The sequence below is a fragment of the Nipponia nippon genome, unplaced genomic scaffold (assembly GCF_047370975.1).
Source record: "Nipponia nippon isolate SJK-2023a ecotype South Korea unplaced genomic scaffold, ASM4737097v1 scaffold_2, whole genome shotgun sequence".
Taxonomy (NCBI): Eukaryota; Metazoa; Chordata; class Aves; order Pelecaniformes; family Threskiornithidae; genus Nipponia; species Nipponia nippon.
In genome coordinates this window covers 1,826,734-1,843,780 of record NW_028262336.1, presented here as the reverse complement: position 1 = coordinate 1,843,780, position 17,047 = coordinate 1,826,734, and the positions used below count along the sequence as shown (strand labels likewise).

The following is a 17,047-nucleotide window of genomic DNA, read 5'->3' as shown; positions in this document are numbered from 1 at the left end:
AAAGGCAAAGCTCAGAAAGACGAGGAAAACCACACATTTAAAGGATCCACCTTAATTTGAATAAAATCTAGGTACCGGAAAGAAAGTCTGCATTGGAATGAAAGAAATGCACGTAACACCACGTTCCTCTGACTCTCTTAGTCTGGGTCAACTGCATCTCTTCAGCCTCCTGCCAATAATCTGCATTTCACATCCTGCCCTCTCCTACCTGGAGACAGAGATGCTCCAGCAAGCGCCTGCATGCGCTCGCTCCAGGTACATTCAGCATCGGAGGATTTTGTTTCCTGCTCTCGGCATACACGGGATCTCGCTCAACTCCTAACACACACACACCATGAGAGAGCAGAAAATAAAGCATGCTGGGAACCTGCAGGGGAAACACCAAAATCCTTAACCAAGGCTGAAAGTTTATGAAGGTACGACAAACTGAAATAAGATTTATTAGTGAAAGTCTGGTATCAAAGGACTCCATCTTCCAGTTCACACAGCCACGAGAAGGGGAGAGGAGCAACTATGAGAAAAGCTGCTATTTGGAGGAGTTTACCAACCCAGCCGGTGACACCAAGCCCCAGAAAGCACCCATGGCAATGAGGGCTTGCCACCACGATGAGCCACACGGTGCCACAGACAAGTGTGGGCTGTAGCCATGGGGAAGGGGCACTCCTGGCATGCAAAACACAGGAGACTCCTTCCTCGGGTGCGGAGATGCAGGTAACTAACCGTGAAAGGACGGGGCTCATTTCTGCTTGGCTAGGACTTGCTATGTAACAAGGAAGCATGCCGAGTCACTCTGGAAAGACAGAAGCTTTCTTGAAGCAAGGAATGAGTAAGAAGAGGTCCTGCAGCATGGAGAATACCTTGAAGATAGTGGCACCGCTTCTTCTGCTCCTGCTTCTCTTGTTTCTTCTGCGGATGCTGACTCAGCAAATTGGACTCAAAGTTACCCCAGAGATGGGAGGAGATTACGGCTTCCTAGTCCCTTCTCATGGGGGACGCTTCCCAAAGAGCAGGGATAGCCAGCCTTGCTGGCTCCAGCCCCATCAGAAATTCACCTTCTCAGCCTTATGTTGTCTTCCTTCCTTCTTTGGTGAGGACGATGGTGATGGCAGGAGCCTCATCGCTAGAACTGCCTCAGAGAGAAAGAGCAACTGCAACTCCTTTGAGAGCTCCAGGCTCCCAGGAGTAAATGGTACTCAAGGAGTATTAACCCTCAGGGGAGATGCCACAGTATCCAGAGAGAGTGGACATGCCTGCGACCAGGATCACTGTGAAGAGATTACTATTCCTGTAGATCGGCTGAAAAATTTGGACTTAGTACCTGTCTATCCTTCAAGAAGCTGGACAGACATTCAGCATGTAACATGAGTATCACGTTCATTCTAGCAGTGGGTATAGCCGCTGCTGGAGGCTACTGGGCAGGAGCCATGGAGGAGAAATGACAGCAGTTCATCAAATACAACTGTAAAAAACCAGAAGATTTTGAACACACAGCCATCAACTCCGGTATCTTCTTTATTTGCGAAAGCATAGCAACACTGTCCTTTATCTTGCTTAGGCTTTATGGCTCTCCTATGATCATTTAGTGTGTTTAATTACAGGATTATTCTGCATATATGCACCACTTGGGCTCTACAGCTGTCTCTCCTTCCTCGAACAAACTCCCATTTGGAGAGCAGAAAGTTAATTTACAGTGTCTTCACAGAGGCTTGGAAGTGAAGACGCTGCTCCTAGCAGGGTTCAGAATCTTCACTGCTGTCTTTTGGATGCTCTTCAGAAAAGAGGAAGATTGGGCCTGGATCCCGCAAGATGCTCTAGGAATCTCCATCTGCCTTTATGAGCTCAAAGAAGTTCACATAGCCAATACGAACCGCAGCTTGTTTCTGCTGGCATGGTGGGTCTATGTTGTCTTCCTTGTACTTATCGTTCCTTCACTGACCAGGTGTGGGGACAGCATAATGGGAATTATTGCTCTCGGACCATTTGATTCAGCACACCACGAGAAAATGCCACTTCTGCTGAAGATTCCAGTGTGGGACCCTACACCAGGTTCTGACAGACCTTCTACCGTCCTAGGCCTTGAGGGCATGGTAATTCCTGGTCTTCTGGTAGCCTGCTCTCACAGATCTGACATTCAGGCACACTCATCATGGATCTATTTTGTAACTTCCACTGCAGCTTATAGCCGCGGTCTGTTGGCAAGCTTTGTTGTTTCGGCATTAACGCGGGAAGATCGGCCAGCTCTTCTCTGCTTGCTGCCGTTCATTCTTACTGCTTGCCTCGTTGTTGCTTTTTTTACACCAGGAGTTGAGGTGCTTTGGACAGGCGGCAATTTTACAAAGTAGCCCCCCTGTCCTCCCTCAGAAATCCGAATCAGCTACCCTGATGCCCAAAAAGACCCAGATCCACAAGTGTGACTGAAAGAAGTGGAAGAACACATAATCGATCCTATACCCAATAAAGACCAATTAGATAATTTGTGTTGAAAAAAAGGCTTTACCAATACCAACATACACAGTGAAGAGGAAACCTCATGTTACCCAGAGTAAAAGCAAGCACCAAACATGACTGATCTTGAACAAAACCTTAAATCAGAGAATGGGATAGACACTATGGGAGGTGAAAGAATTCCAGAGCCACATCCAGAGAAAGCAGCTATACAATATGGCTGCTTTCCAGGTAACAGCGGACCCTCCCTGGGAAGAGACTTTAAAAGACCGTATGAACAGACAGCTCCAATCTAATAATAGAAGCGTAACTTGCAATAGCATCCTTTTTTTTTGTGAAATGCAAGTGCTTTATCCTGTTCGGATCTCTGTGCATACAGGATGCTCTTTCACTAAGCATTTCTATCCTGATGCTATTACATACAATAGAGTGATATAAAGATATTTTATTAGTGTTGGATAAGAAGTTAAAGATAACCATAAAGAATACAAAACGTTCTTATACAGTAAGTCTAGGGAATTAACTTGGAATAAACATAAAGGAACCTACTGTTCTAGAAAAAATGCTAAGTAATGCCTTTATAGGCATCATTGAAAACTATAAAAAACATGGATTCATAACTAAAGACAAAAATTATATTTGTGCCAGGATGATGCATGAAAGAGAACAAATCTCTCAATGCAGCCACAAAAAAAATAATTTTGTTGCTTTTTTGTTTTGGGGTTTTTGGCGGTTTGTAGGTTGGCTTGGTTTTAATTCACCTAAGGCTGATTTTCATCCTAAGCTGCCATACTCAACGTTTTACTCCAAAGTAGGCATATGGCACATTTAATTTCTACTTATTTCTGTTATATTATCAACTCTATCACAGTCCGTCCCCCTCCAGGCATAGTGAAGACCATGTCTAGTTCCTATAGAAGTTCAGGGATTGTTGCAGGGATTACTAAGAAAGTCTGGCTCGATGCAGGTAAGAAGTCATCAGGTATTTTACCCCCGTACGTTAATTTGGCCTGTTAGCTCCGTTTGTCAGGTGGAAAAGAGGAAGCATAGTGGTGCCTGTGAGCTCAGAAGCTGGAAAACTCGTCGTTCACGCACCGTAACTACAAGATCACGCTTCCTTCTTGATCAAAATGCAAAACGTAAAAGTTGTATCCATTCTATCGTAACCTGGGGTGGAGAAAAGGAGTGTCTACTTCTCACAGTATGGCTCCCAGACACCTTTTACTACACAACTCTCCTAAACCCTGTCCCTCCAAAAATATTTAATTAGTAGCTCCTGCTTGAGTATAGGCATAATGAATTTTGCACTTCCTATTTAGAGATTTAGGTACTTGGAGATTATTATGCCTATTAACGTACAGCTTAATAAGGAATAACAACGAGCGAAGCAAACACTTTGTATTGGTTGCTCAGTGGAAACTGGGAAGAAACCTCTGGCATACAGCAAAACACAAGAGCGCCTGCCTGGACGTAGAGCACTCCCAGGAGATGGCATGCTTTCTTTTTCTGCTTTTTATCAAGTCTCTCTTTCTTTCTTTGGTTTGACAGTGTAATTTAAAAAAAAAAAAAAAAATCCAGTATACCCTACGTGTACTGGGGTTCCCACTACTGTATCCAGCTCCAGGGTCCCCAGTACAAGAAAGGCGGTGGAGTGGGTCCAGAGGAGGGTCACAAAACTGATCAGAGGGCTGGAGCACCTCTCCTATGAGGAAAGGCTGAAAGAATTGGGGTTGTTCAGCCTGGAGAAGAGAAGGCTCCGGGGAGACCTTATAGTGGCCTTTCCATATATAAACAAGGCTTATAAGAAAGATGGAGACACATTTTACCACAGCCTGTAGTGACAGGAGAATGGGTACTGGTTTTAGAACTGAAAGAGGGTAGTTTTCGACTGGATATAAGGAAGAAATTTTTCACAATGAGGGTGGTGAGATGCTGGAACAGGTTGTCCAGAGAAGTTGTGGATGCCCCATCCCTGGAAACATTGAAGGTCAGGTTGGATGGGGCTCTGAGCAACCTGGTCTGGTTGAGGATGTCCCTGGTCATGGCAGGGGGGTTGGACTGGATGGCCTTGAAAGGTCCCTTCCAGCCTAAACCATTCTATGATTCTATGTTCCACTATTTTAGCATAGATTCATCATATATTCCAATATCGTACTTTGGAGAAAAGCCACAGGCTCAAGGCTTCAAAAAAAACCAAAAAAAACAACCCCAAGAATCTCAAAAGCAGTGACAGACTGGGACCTCCTTCCTACGCAGGAGCTGAGGCAAAGAAGGCATGCTCTTAGATCTGGTAATATACACCTAGTCGGACACCAGATGGCCCATCCGTGATCAGCCAGGAAAAACGTACTGTGCAGAGGATTTAACCCAGGGCCTCCCCGACTGCAGACCTACCGCCCCTGCCACCAGATAAACCTCAGTGCTGTTTCAACTTGAGAAGATGGAAACAGAATGCATGGGCGGGTTTTCCACTGTGTCAAGTTTCACAGGCGTATCTTGATTTTATTCTATTCAAAAAGCATTCTGACATGGAAAAATGCAGAAAGATGGGGATTTTCCCCAGATCAGGAGAACTGCCTGTTAGACAGAGGAACAATTTTGTCTCTCTACATCAACAGAAAGGCACAGTGAGGCAAGACAACCAAGACATCCAGCCAGAGGGACATGAGAACGCATCCTCCGCAAACTTTAACTTTATATGCTCATCACTCAAGGAAGTCCAGCAGAAATTCCCACATGTAAAAGGTTGAGCTGCTAAAAAATTCGCAAGTGTCATGTTTCACCACAAAAGGCCCGTGACCCAACACCGGACGGGACAAGCCTACAGCATTTTAAGCCAAGTTGTCAGTTGCTAAAAACAGCAGCTTTTTTTTGGTTGTAAGGGAGATATATTTCACTATTTCCCCATCCACTGTAGTGAGTAAGAGGGAACTCTTACTGGAAGGAGGGACAGCAATACCCACAACCTTAATAGGAAAGGTTTAAAATGTTACCATCACCTGTAACCAGCACCATTAAAACTATGACCACAGTTGATGCTCCTCTGAGTAATACCAGGAACATGACAGCTAAAATACAGCATGGAGACCACCGAATCATGCCACTAGACATGCTAAATAATTTTTAAAAACTAACATGTTTCTAATAAGAGCATTAAACAGGACAATTTTAGCTAAATTAATAGCCAGCTGTATTTAAAAACTGTTATCAATATCTACCATTATGACTCATAATAAGATAAAATCCTATAAAGCGCAATTACCCTCTCCATACAAAGGGCAAAACCATACAGATAAACCATGCTGGCTATCAAATTCTCCAAATGTGGCCACTTAAAAGTGATTGAACTTCCACAGCTGATGCTGAGTCTTGGACACTTTCTTTTTTGGTTGTCACTATAGCATCTTTACCAGCACTAAGTGTGTGAAAAACAGAATTAATTCCAAGCAGCCTGTTCATTGTATGGGACCTATTTTACAATACATCAAAGATGACATGCAAAAGTATGGAAATTAGTATGGAAACCTTCTAAACCAGTATCTAGCAACAGTCCTACCGAAGTAGAGGCTTGGAGGAAGGGAGATGGGGACTGGAATATCAAGAAGGTGTGGGAAGGGAACATCAAGTAAATGATAGTTTGATGAACAAAGGAAGGATACCTACCAGTAGATAGAGACTCCCTTAAGAGGTATAAGCCCATGTGCACGTTCACAACCTGATCAGGCAGAACATCCAATCACTTGGGATCAGGCTTCCCTGTCTTAGCAGTGGCTAAGAAGTGTCTCCTGACATGTCTGCACGCAGTAAAGAAAGAAATTAAGCATGCCCCAATCCTGAACTAAGGAATACCTTCCCTTCTTGGGAACAAAAGAGAGAAGACCAGATTGGAAATCACATCTCAAACAAGCCTGTTTCCACCTCCAAGGAGTTCTCAGAGGCAGGTCTCTCTCTCCTGGGCTCAATTACTGAGAAGCCTCAAGTTCCCTTGCTTGTCTTATCCACCCTGACAAACTGCAGAGAAACCATCCAACTTGGCAAACGAAGGAGGCTCTCAGGTACCAGAAGCAGTCCTATCCGCCACACTCTTTTGAAAGAAATGCAGTCTGAACACTTTTTTTAGTAGGTCTTTTTTTGGAAAATAAAGATAATACATCTGAACACTTGACAGAAATAATCTACCACAAGTCATGAAGCATTTAAAGTCCACTGGAGAGACTGATGCCATAAAAATATTTTTAAAAAAGTCAGCCCAGTGGCCCAAATTTAGGAAAGACAGAGCGAAAAAGCTTTCTAAGAATGAAAGAAACAAAATGTGTTGATGAAAACTCTTTAAGCAAAGGAGCTTGTTCTGACTCTACCAAGCAACTAGAAGCAACTGAAAGGAAAGGGAATACTCAGCTTAACAAATGCAGGCAAAGCACGTGTTTTGGCAGTGTTTGGCTGCCCCCATCTGCATACTGGGGCAAAAAAGTTCTTGTTAAGGGGCTTGTGCACAGGCGTGGTATTGATGTATACAATCCAGCTACCGATAGGCGACCTTTCCTCTTTCTCTGAGGTTTTTCATATTCATGGTAGATGACTCCAAGGAGCATGCTCCAGGTTGAGTAAGTTCAGGATCAGTGTTCCTAGCTGAAAAGATGATGTGGGACTGCTCTACTCAACACTTGAAGGCTTCAGTGATCACATAGTACTTAATGCGATCTGAGGTCCAAGCAACAGAAATACAGATTTCTGGAAAGGACGCATCCTTCAACGTGCTGCTGAGGTCACTTGCGCTACGGCAGGAACTACCATGACTGCCCCTATCTGTTGCAGCTTAGCTACTTCAGCTGCTCCTTGGCACAAGTTGAAAAGCACACGGAGCTCAGACTGCTCTCCATGAAACTTGCTTGCTACAGAAACAAAAACACAAGCGTTTTTCCTTGCTTATGTCTGACAGCAAAAGAAAGCTTCTGTTCTGAGGGCCTTCAAAAGAGAACTGGTAGGTTAATGATGCTGACCTAGATGAAATTCAGAAGCTGCCGCAAGTTAACATTTGGGTTGACCATTCAGTGATTCTGATGCCTTTTTTTGTTAGGACAAAAGAGCTTGAATTTCACCACTACTCTAACACAAGTGATAGCTGCTACAAACGCTGTCTTCCTGAAGAGGTGCCACAGCCACCAATTTAAAAGGCTGACTTGTAACAGTGGGGAATAGGATCGCTGCCTGAGGGCAAAACCCTTACTGAGCTGTGAGGAAACTCTGACAGAAGACCCAAGCCTGACAGATTCTGGAGAAAGGCCCACTGCCACGAGAATGCGAGGTCAGTTCTTCAGTTGCTACAAAGGAAAGAGAGGGGCAAAATTATGTGCTTCTCCTTTCCTTCAGGCCTCCTATAACCGACCACGTGAATCAGTGTAGCAGAAAGGACTGCTTGCAGCTGATCCCTCTGCAGGTGGGGAGCTTGGAGAGTGTGGACAGTCAAGAAGGTGAAGCAGTGATGAAAAATAAACTAGCAATTTCTTTCAAGATATACACTGGATTTTTGCTTTGCCCCTAAGCTCTTCTTCCAAAGAGAAGACATTCCTATGAGAGAAAATTCACAGATCCCAGCAGGATGATGCCAAAGACCTAAAGAATCAATATGGGGGTTTCTCCTGGTTATTTTTAGGGCTGCCGGCTTAAAATCCCTGAGAACTTGTTGATACGTATGCAGTGCTCCCCTAAACAAAGGAGGAAGATACATACGAACACCTGAAAGTGTATCAAACCTTAAGCCATGAAATATGGCTGGATGCCTAATGTTTTAGGTAGCAGGCTACAGAAGGGCCATGAAAAATAAAGGATAAAAACAAACAAATCAAAGACATAGGCAACAGAACAAAAGACAGGTAGCTGATAAAACATGAGAAGAGCTATGACTTAATCTGTAGGTTGGGTCAGGCTCCAGCCTTGTTAAAGTATGTGAAGTAAGAGGTCACAGCAATGTTACTGCTAGATCAAAGCCCATGGTTGCAAGCCTTTGGGTATATGCATCCTTTCAATCTAAGCATGTCATTGCATAAGTGCTCAGAAGTATAAGTCTCCCATCTTTTTTAACAGAAGTTTCAAAAGTGGGATGAAATTGGCTCGATATTTCTCAGTTTGTCCCTGAGAAAATGGTAAGAAGATTGCGTAGCACTTTTGTAAAGCAAACCTGCAGCCTTGCAGGACGAGTGACAAAACTATTATTTCCACCTTCATGGAGTTACAGCATATCAGAACAAGTTATTGTTGGCATGAGAAGCTAGTGACTTGACATTTCAGGCTGATGTTTACTTAAGTGAGTACCTTTTGGAAACATCTTGATAAAAGAAGCATTTCAAAGCACTAACAAAGGGTCCTAAATTGGCCGACACCTGCACAGAAACAAGCTTTAAAGACTCCATACTCTAAGAATTTGGTTACTTTAGACAACTTGCTGCTGTAAAATTAGTTTTCAAACTACTAAGAAACCAAGATTCTAGAAAATTCTTCATATGCAACATTTGCTAGAATACGTTAAATTTCACAGACACCTTCCAGTCTCCTTACCTCTTGTCCTGAAAGGTAGTATGCTGCTAGAAGACCACCAATGAAGCGAATATTAACCTCAAAAACAGACACTTCGGAATTCTAGAACAGGAAGAAAGAGTAAATAATTAACCAACATCCTAATCAAAGAAGAAAAAAAAAAAATCATCAAGGTAGAGGCAAGTACATACCCTAAACCAAGGGTTTGTACTGTTTCAGTATCTAGATCCATACTGAAATTCCTGCGCACATCTTCAGGACACCAAGTGATAATTCTAGTTACAGCTTCAACTGATTTTTAAAAATCAAATTAGTTTTTCTCCTGCTCTCTAATCAGATTGCACTTTGTGGTGATAATTAAAGTTGTTTGAGGATGGTAGGAAAGAAGGCGAGGACTGTACATTTCCATAATTCAGCATCTTTTCTCTTACGTTTAAGCATAACACCAGATCTTCTGGGTTTACAGGATAAAGTGAAATAATAATTAGAGAATTCCTGTAATGTTCGTTCTTAACCTGAATTACCGATGTGCCACCTCAAATTCAGAGCTCCATTTTAACATAGTCTCTGCCTAGGAATAGCCTTTATGTATTGAATGTTATGACAACACGTACTGCAAGACGACTGAGAAACTCAAGAGAACAAACCATTTTACTGCCTTCCTCCACATGAATATCCTTGGGCTAAATCCACCAGTATCTTTTGTCTCATTTAAACATCTTTCTGCCTCCCTCTGCACCCCATTCACTCCTTTGCCTGCATACACCCCATCTGTCTCCCTCATAAGCTTCTCTCCACTCAACCCATTAGACAGAGAAATGTAGTTTTAATAAAAGATTTTGAGATAAGGGAGACTTTTCTTGTTATCCAGAAAAGTAACTATAATGTACACTGTACAAGTTGACCCACCAATTAGCACACAGCTGACATGATATTTATAGGTATGTCTTCCCTTTCACACTATTTCTACGGCACCTGTAGTTGTATCATGCATTTTTTTTTTATCCAAAACAAATGCATTTTGCATATATTACTTATTTCAGAAAGATTATATGAATACTTTAAAGATTTCCTCAAATAGCGCTGATGATTAGAAGTCTAAAGTTCAAAATACTCCCAAAATATAGGTTTTTAGTAAAAGACGTATTTTTATTCACATGCAGGTGATACCAGAAAAATATCAATAATGCAGCCTATGATTCCACTTAATACCTATTAAAGTCACGAATCACACAAGCAATGGTACAATGTAGAGTGAAACCAATGATTTCTATTCCTCAGTAAAAGAATCCAAGGGGAACAAATTTATGTATTTATTTATAAACTTCCAACTATATAGGGAAATTACGCAAGTCTGATGTATATATAAGACAACTCATTAACCTTCAGAAATGTTTTTTTAATACATAGGAAGCTGCAATTGAACCCCGGTGGGTCATGTACGTTTCTGCCACCCAAACGCTAGATTAATTCTGCAAATTTATATTGAGATTGCCTCAGATCAGACAAAAGTTACGGAAGTAATTTAGTTCACCCTCATAATGGTACCATTATGTCTACACTGTCTCTGATATATTTAGAGTCTTCAGTTTTAGACTGAATAATTATCTGGCACTAACTGAAAAAAGCAGAGTAGAATTTCTTTAATGTTTGCCAGACAGTCAATGCATAAAACAAAAGAAAAAACCCCAAACTATTTCTGAAATGCAGGATATAATATAAAAACAACAGTAAGCATCTGCTCAATTCTGACTGTATACCTACGTTTCATTTTGTGCATTACTGAATGGAAAATTATTTTGGAACCACAGGGCAGGTCCAAGGATTGAAATACAAATTCCGTCACAGAGTCTGTGACAGTCCCAAAATTAGTAATAAGAACACTAATCAATATGGATAAAATAAAGCCATTTCTTCCACTTAACGCTTCCAAACGGCACACAAAGAACGTCAGATGCTGTATGACCAACCGGGAAATTCTTGCGATAGATTCAGAACCTGCAGGCAAACTGAGATGACTCAAGTGGCATTCTTCATGTTAAAACATCTTGAGGACACGGAAGAAGAGATTATATTGTTAAGTGATTTATACACCGTGGTTTGGGGGGAAATTGTCTTTCACAGCTCAGTTATTTCCAACTACTATTAGCCAGTAAAGGCTCATCTTTCTGCCTTCATTTCTGAGGCCCTGTTGGTTCTCACTGACCACTTCTCCTTTCTTCCATTATCCAATTATAATTTGTACTTCGAAAATACAATATATAGATGTATCTTCACTTATAATTAAAGTGTGAAAGGGTTGGGTGGGATTTTTTTCCAAAATAAAGTTACTAACACGGAGAATTTCACTAAAGCTTACATCTGAACTTCTGATACTTCGAATCGTAAGTTTTTTAAGTTCCAGCTGAAAGACCTCTTCTGTCTCCCGCCAAGAGGAACACTGTGAAAAGGACTAGAGAAATATTAGGGCAAGCTTTACTCACCACACTGAAATCAAGATTTTTGTCAATCCACTCTTGTCCTTCTCTGAATTCATCGTGAAGCCCCATGATATAAAGAGTATCCAATGCATCTACTATGGTAGCACCCATTTGCGAGTTTCCTACACACAAAAAGAAGGATTTCTATTACACATGATTACTTCATCACCTTTCTTCATCATCACAAGCATGAGAAAATAACCCAAGCAGTAGCAAAGCAAAGTTACTACAAAGATGACAGCATAATCAAACCGAGCAAGGAATTAGCAGCTACATAGGAGGATCACACTTCTCTTTCAAAGCATCCATCCTCTGGCGCAGTTTGGCTTCTGGGGAGAAAAGACGACTAAAGATAGGAAAAAAAACCCCACCCTTCTCATCTGCTTTCTTAACCTGAACGTGAGCAACTGTACTTTGACACAAAACAAGGACAGGAAGACATTCAGCTTCAAAAAGCTATTCGGCATTTTAGGACAGAAGCAGTAAAAAAGAAGCATATGCAAGGTAAAGCAATCTGTATTTGCAGTAATGCCTTGCATTTCCCAACACTCACTGCTGAAACGTTCCGAGGTTTGCGGTTACGGAAGGTACCTCATCCCTGAAAGCATGGACTGACGAGCAGGGATGCCCTGCCTTGGCCTGGCTGCTAAAGCTGCAGCCCCAGGGTGTTCAGGGACCCACGCTTCCAGGTGCTAAGGATTCCTGAACTGCCGCCATTTCCAGCGGAGCATTGAGAGCCAAATACAAATCCACGGTGCTTTACCCTAAAATGGCATTCACTGGAAACAGCAGCAATTTAACGTTGATTGACAAGTGACTCCTTGGTTTGCACAAGGGAGACAGGCTGAAGGTGGTGAGCCACTGACCACGTCGGCCTTGGCCTCCTTAGCCCAGCCCAGCCTAAGTCGGCCTTGGCCTCCTTAGCCCAGCCCAGCCTAGCCTAAGTCGGCCTTGACCTCCTTAGCCCAGCCCAGCCTAGCCTAAGTCGGCCTTGGCCTCCTTAGCCCAGCCCAGCCCGGCCTAAGTCGGCCTTGGCCTCCTTAGCCCAGCCCAGCCCGGCCTAAGTCGGCCTTGGCCTCCTTAGCCCAGCCCAGCCCGGCCTAAGTCGGCCTTGGCCTCCTTAGCCCAGCCCAGCCCGGCCTAAGTCGGCCTTGGCCTCCTTAGCCCAGTTCAGCCTAAGTCAGCCTTGGCCTCCTTAGCCCAGTTCAGCCTAAGTCAGCCTTGGCCTCTTTAGCCCAGCCCGGCCTAAGTCAGCCTTGGCCTCCTTAGCCCAGCCCAGCCTAAGTCGGCCTTGACCTCCTTAGCCCAGCCCAGCCTAAGCTGCTGCCCTCAGCAGGCAGAGGTCCTTGTTTCGAGAGGAAACAGGGGTTTATTCATTTTCATGGAGTGTATAAAACTTCCTACGCACTAAGAAAGTAGCCCCAAATTCACTGTTCATACCAGTATTCTATAAAACAGTACAATAACTATATGATTAGCAATTTAATGACAGTAGTCTCCTGACAAGTTAAGCCAATTTTATTTTTTTAATGTGCTTTTCATCCATAATGGCATTTCTGCAGCACAGTGTTCCTGCTTGGTTGTTTCTATTCATTCATTTCTGATTTTTACATGTTTAGAGATCTTTTTTTTTCCCCTCAAGCCTAACAGTAACTGAATGAAGCCATCACCCTCGCATTTCTTTTACACACCTAAATGACTGATACTTACACGCAAGCTTAATTCAGAGATAGCTTTCCCCAAATAATAAAAATTAAACACAACAGTCTCTATGACAAAGTAATTGCCAACTAATTTCTTCAAAAATAGCTGTGCATCTGTTTTAATTAATTTAAACTAGATATGGAAAGCCTTAATTTGGTGGTGTTTGTTAAGAATATTCAAGTACAGATCGGGACGCGCTACCTTTCGCAAGATTAATTAAAAAGCTTTATCACTTCAAAAATATGCAAATCCGACCATGACACAGGGACGAACTTCAGTATTAGCTGACGAGGTATTTCTGACGTAAAGGTAGAATGTGTTACACTGCCATGGCGCTCTGTTCCTTTATTTAAACCACATTGATAACATTTTCAAATACACAAGGTATTTGAACGAATAGGGAAATAGCCTTGGGAAATCCCGAAAGCTCCTCTTGTAATAGTTTCAAAAATAAAAACCTTCCAACTTAAACACAGCGATAACCACATCCGTAAGCTCCCATACTCTATACGTGGCACGGGGTGAGGAGAATACATTGTGCGGGGATGGACTGGCGTGGCGTGTCCCCCCCCAGGAGACAGACCAGACACCGCGGTACAGCCATCCACAGCTCTCCAGATCCCAGAAGTACCTTCAAGTGCCCACAGGGTGGGACAGCACTACGTGGGGCACGAGAAGGCTGCTTCCCAGCCTTCCAGAAAATATCCTCAAAAATACAGATTTAAACAACCGTTTTCATGGAGTTCTCTCCACAGAACCATGAAATGGGCTATGGAAATGCAAAAGCCCATGATTATTTTTGCCATCTCATGAATCCAATAGATGCATCCAGACATAGATGGAGAGCAAAAAAAGCTAGAACTGCTAGAACAGAGCTCTCCAGAATCAAGCAAGAATGTCCATGGCTTCCTAACGCACCCCAGAGTGACTGAACACTGCACCTTCACCAAACACAGACAAGAAATTTGCTTTTATCCTCGCAATGTTAAAAGTCACCCTCAGCCCCATGTACAGAAATCTCACCTCAACCAGTCGTCCCCAACAGGGATTGATCGAAAACCTGTTTCACACAAGATCCCCCAGCGTTGTTTGCAGCCGCAGAAATAAACGCGGTCCGATAGAGCAAAACAGCCTTGCTCAGCATTTTTTGCCCCTAAGAATCAATTAAAGGCATAGATGCAGACTCCAAGCTTCTGTCTGGGCCCCGCTCCAACGGTTTGTTCAAGCTCTCCCTCCTGCTGCCTTTTTGCCCCTTTCTCTCATCTTTGGTGTCTGTCTGTCCTAGACCCACAAACATCCAACAAACCATTACCAAGCAAAGCCCCTCCTGCTCACGCATGCCTCTTCCCCGAGCACTGACGGGTGCCTGTTTCTGGTTACAGCTTCTAGACTCCACGTGAGAGCTCAACTGCTTCTTACCATGGTCTCCTAAGGATAACATTTATATCCCAACCCATAATAAGTTATTCATTTTTCTTGTTTCTTATTCATAAATAGGCTATTTCAACCAAATTTATTTCTCCTTTTTCTTAAACACATGGTAACTAATCCTAACTGCACACCAGCACTTCTTCCTTGACGAAGACTCAGAACAACAATCTTTGGTTTTTAAACCTTTCTGGCTGAACACGTTTCCAAAAGGTCAAGAGATGACAAGTCAATATTTTGCAACAGATTGTCTACCCAGTCTTCTTCCTTTAGCGTTCATCAGGCAGCACAAGGCAAGCTAATTCCTCCTCCTGGGCACCAAGGGGGAAGAGTCCAAAACGCAGAGTTCATACCCAGGAGTCTTGTGCCTACAAGAACAGAGCAGGACAGAGGGCAACGCAGAGGACAACAGACTTAACGTAACACCTTGGCTGCCCCACACCGCAAGAGAAGTACAGCTTAAAACCATTTGTGGGCTACACTAGGTTGGGTTAGAGAGTAAAATTAATTAATCGATCTCAGCTTCTTTCTTGGAGGACTACATGGAGAGGATGTCATTCTTGATTTTTTCCGAAATAACAACTTCTGCTGAATTCTTCTGTATCTGCCGAGGTTCACAACCTAACCAGAACCGGCAATGATGTTCTCATAGCTGTCCTCCTCCGCCTTAAAATGCACTGCACCACCAGCAAGGCAGCAGCTGAAATCTAAAGCGGGGAGAAACGGCAAGTGCTCAAAGACCACGGGCCCACATTTGAGTCACATGTGGTGCTAGAGGGAAAACAGACCACGATGGACAGGCAGCTGTACTTCCCCCTCCTGACGCCCACACCAACCACTCAGTCTAAAGTTACAGAGACAAATCATTTCCCATTCATAACATAGTTTTTTTTCCTTTCATAGCCATGCTAAGATCCACAAATTTTGCCTTAAAGGATAAGAGGATAGTCTTCGTGGACTTAAACTGCAGAAGGTGTAATTTGAGAAGTAATAAAGTATGTCTATACAATGAGAGAATAGTTTAGAGGAGCATACTCTGCTTACTACCGCCTCAACAGTCTGGTCCGTTATTGCTCTGGATACAGAGAGAGCAGATGTCTCATTGTGATGAAAAAAGCTATAAAACAATTAAATTATAATAGAAAATAGCAATTCTCCTAGCTGAAGGCACTCCTCCCAGGGTCCGTCTCTGTTCAATACAAAGGCTCGGTTGGGCATGTCGCGTAAGATAATAACGGATTCCAAAAGGGCTCAGTTTTACAAATGTCAGATTAGGAAGTTTCCTCTCCATATAATTATAGTTCTAGTTGATTGAGCTCCAAATTTAATGAAGTTTGCCTAATGAATGCAATATTCGTTCTTCTAAATAAAACAGAACATCCATCATGAGCTAATGGAAGGAATTTAGCAGTGAAATAGCTGAACTATTAACAAAATCGTGCACACTCATTAAGCAAGAGTCTTATTCCAAAGGACTGCAAAATAATAAGTCAGATTTATATGTAAGTAGACTTCAGCTTCCTGAGATTAGACAAATAATTCTTTCACTTGATAGCACATAAATCTACAGTCCGAAATATCTAACAAATCATATGACTAAGTGTAAACAGCAGGGCCATTACGAGAAAAATGGTCTTCCTATCTAAAATTCTTTCAGTATGCCAAAGTGCTAGATGAAGAACCGGTTTATTTATACCATTTAAAGTCTCACAAGCGACTATCAAAGCACGGGGAGACAGCTCGTTGTCATGTGTTCCATGACAAAAGGAATATCAAGAAAATAAATAGCCCATTTTCATTATACTATAAGGATAAGTACAGCGATTTAGAAAGTCTGATACCAGCTACAGAGTTGGTTAGTGTATTTATTACGTGGAAGCAGAAGAGACTACAAGCAGTAAGGTACTAGAGAAAATATGCAAACTAGCATAGATCAATTACTATCAGAGAAGACTATGAGAATTAGAGACACAGACACGTTATGTAAATAAGGAATAAGATGACAAATTAAAACTCTATGCCAGCAAACTGAAGTCACGCAATTGAAGTTGAAAAGCCATCATCAAATAGGTGCTTCACAGAAACTTTGATTATTTGACACGTCACCCGTACCTAACTCCTTTCTTCAACAGGTATACGCCACACATGGATCTCATCACTTCTCCCAAAAAACACTCCCCCGGGGGCTTTCATTAGCCCGAGCTGAGGGCCGAGCAGGGGTACTGGACCTCTCTGGGATGGAGTTAATTTTCTTCACTGCTGCCCGTATGGTGCTGTGGTTTGGATTTTTGCCTTCACTTATTAAACTACCTTTATCTCAACCCATGGGTTTTCTTGCTTTTGCTCTTCCTGTTCTCGCTGGGGAGAGAATTTTCCTTCTTTCCCTTTCGCCTCTGTCTGTCTGTGCTCCAACGCTCTTGTGTTACAAGCGTGTTAGTGCCTTACAGGGCACTCGG

General features: G+C 42.7%; 1 protein-coding gene across 2 annotated transcripts in view; it reads right to left on the bottom strand.

Annotated features, from left to right (window-relative positions):
* Window positions 1-17,047, bottom strand: part of MAN1A2 (mannosidase alpha class 1A member 2) — a 139,599-nt gene that overhangs the window by 65,550 nt on the left and 57,002 nt on the right. For both annotated transcript variants that reach the window (XR_015704951.1, XM_009460543.2), the window contains exons 4-5: window positions 11,463-11,581; window positions 9,001-9,081 (exon numbers count right to left, since the gene is read on the bottom strand). Coding sequence is in view for 1 of the 2 variants with exons in the window: in XM_009460543.2 (XP_009458818.2) it covers window positions 9,001-9,081; window positions 11,463-11,581 (200 nt within the window). In the remaining variant the exon portion in view is untranslated. The remainder of the gene's footprint in view (window positions 1-9,000; window positions 9,082-11,462; window positions 11,582-17,047) is intronic.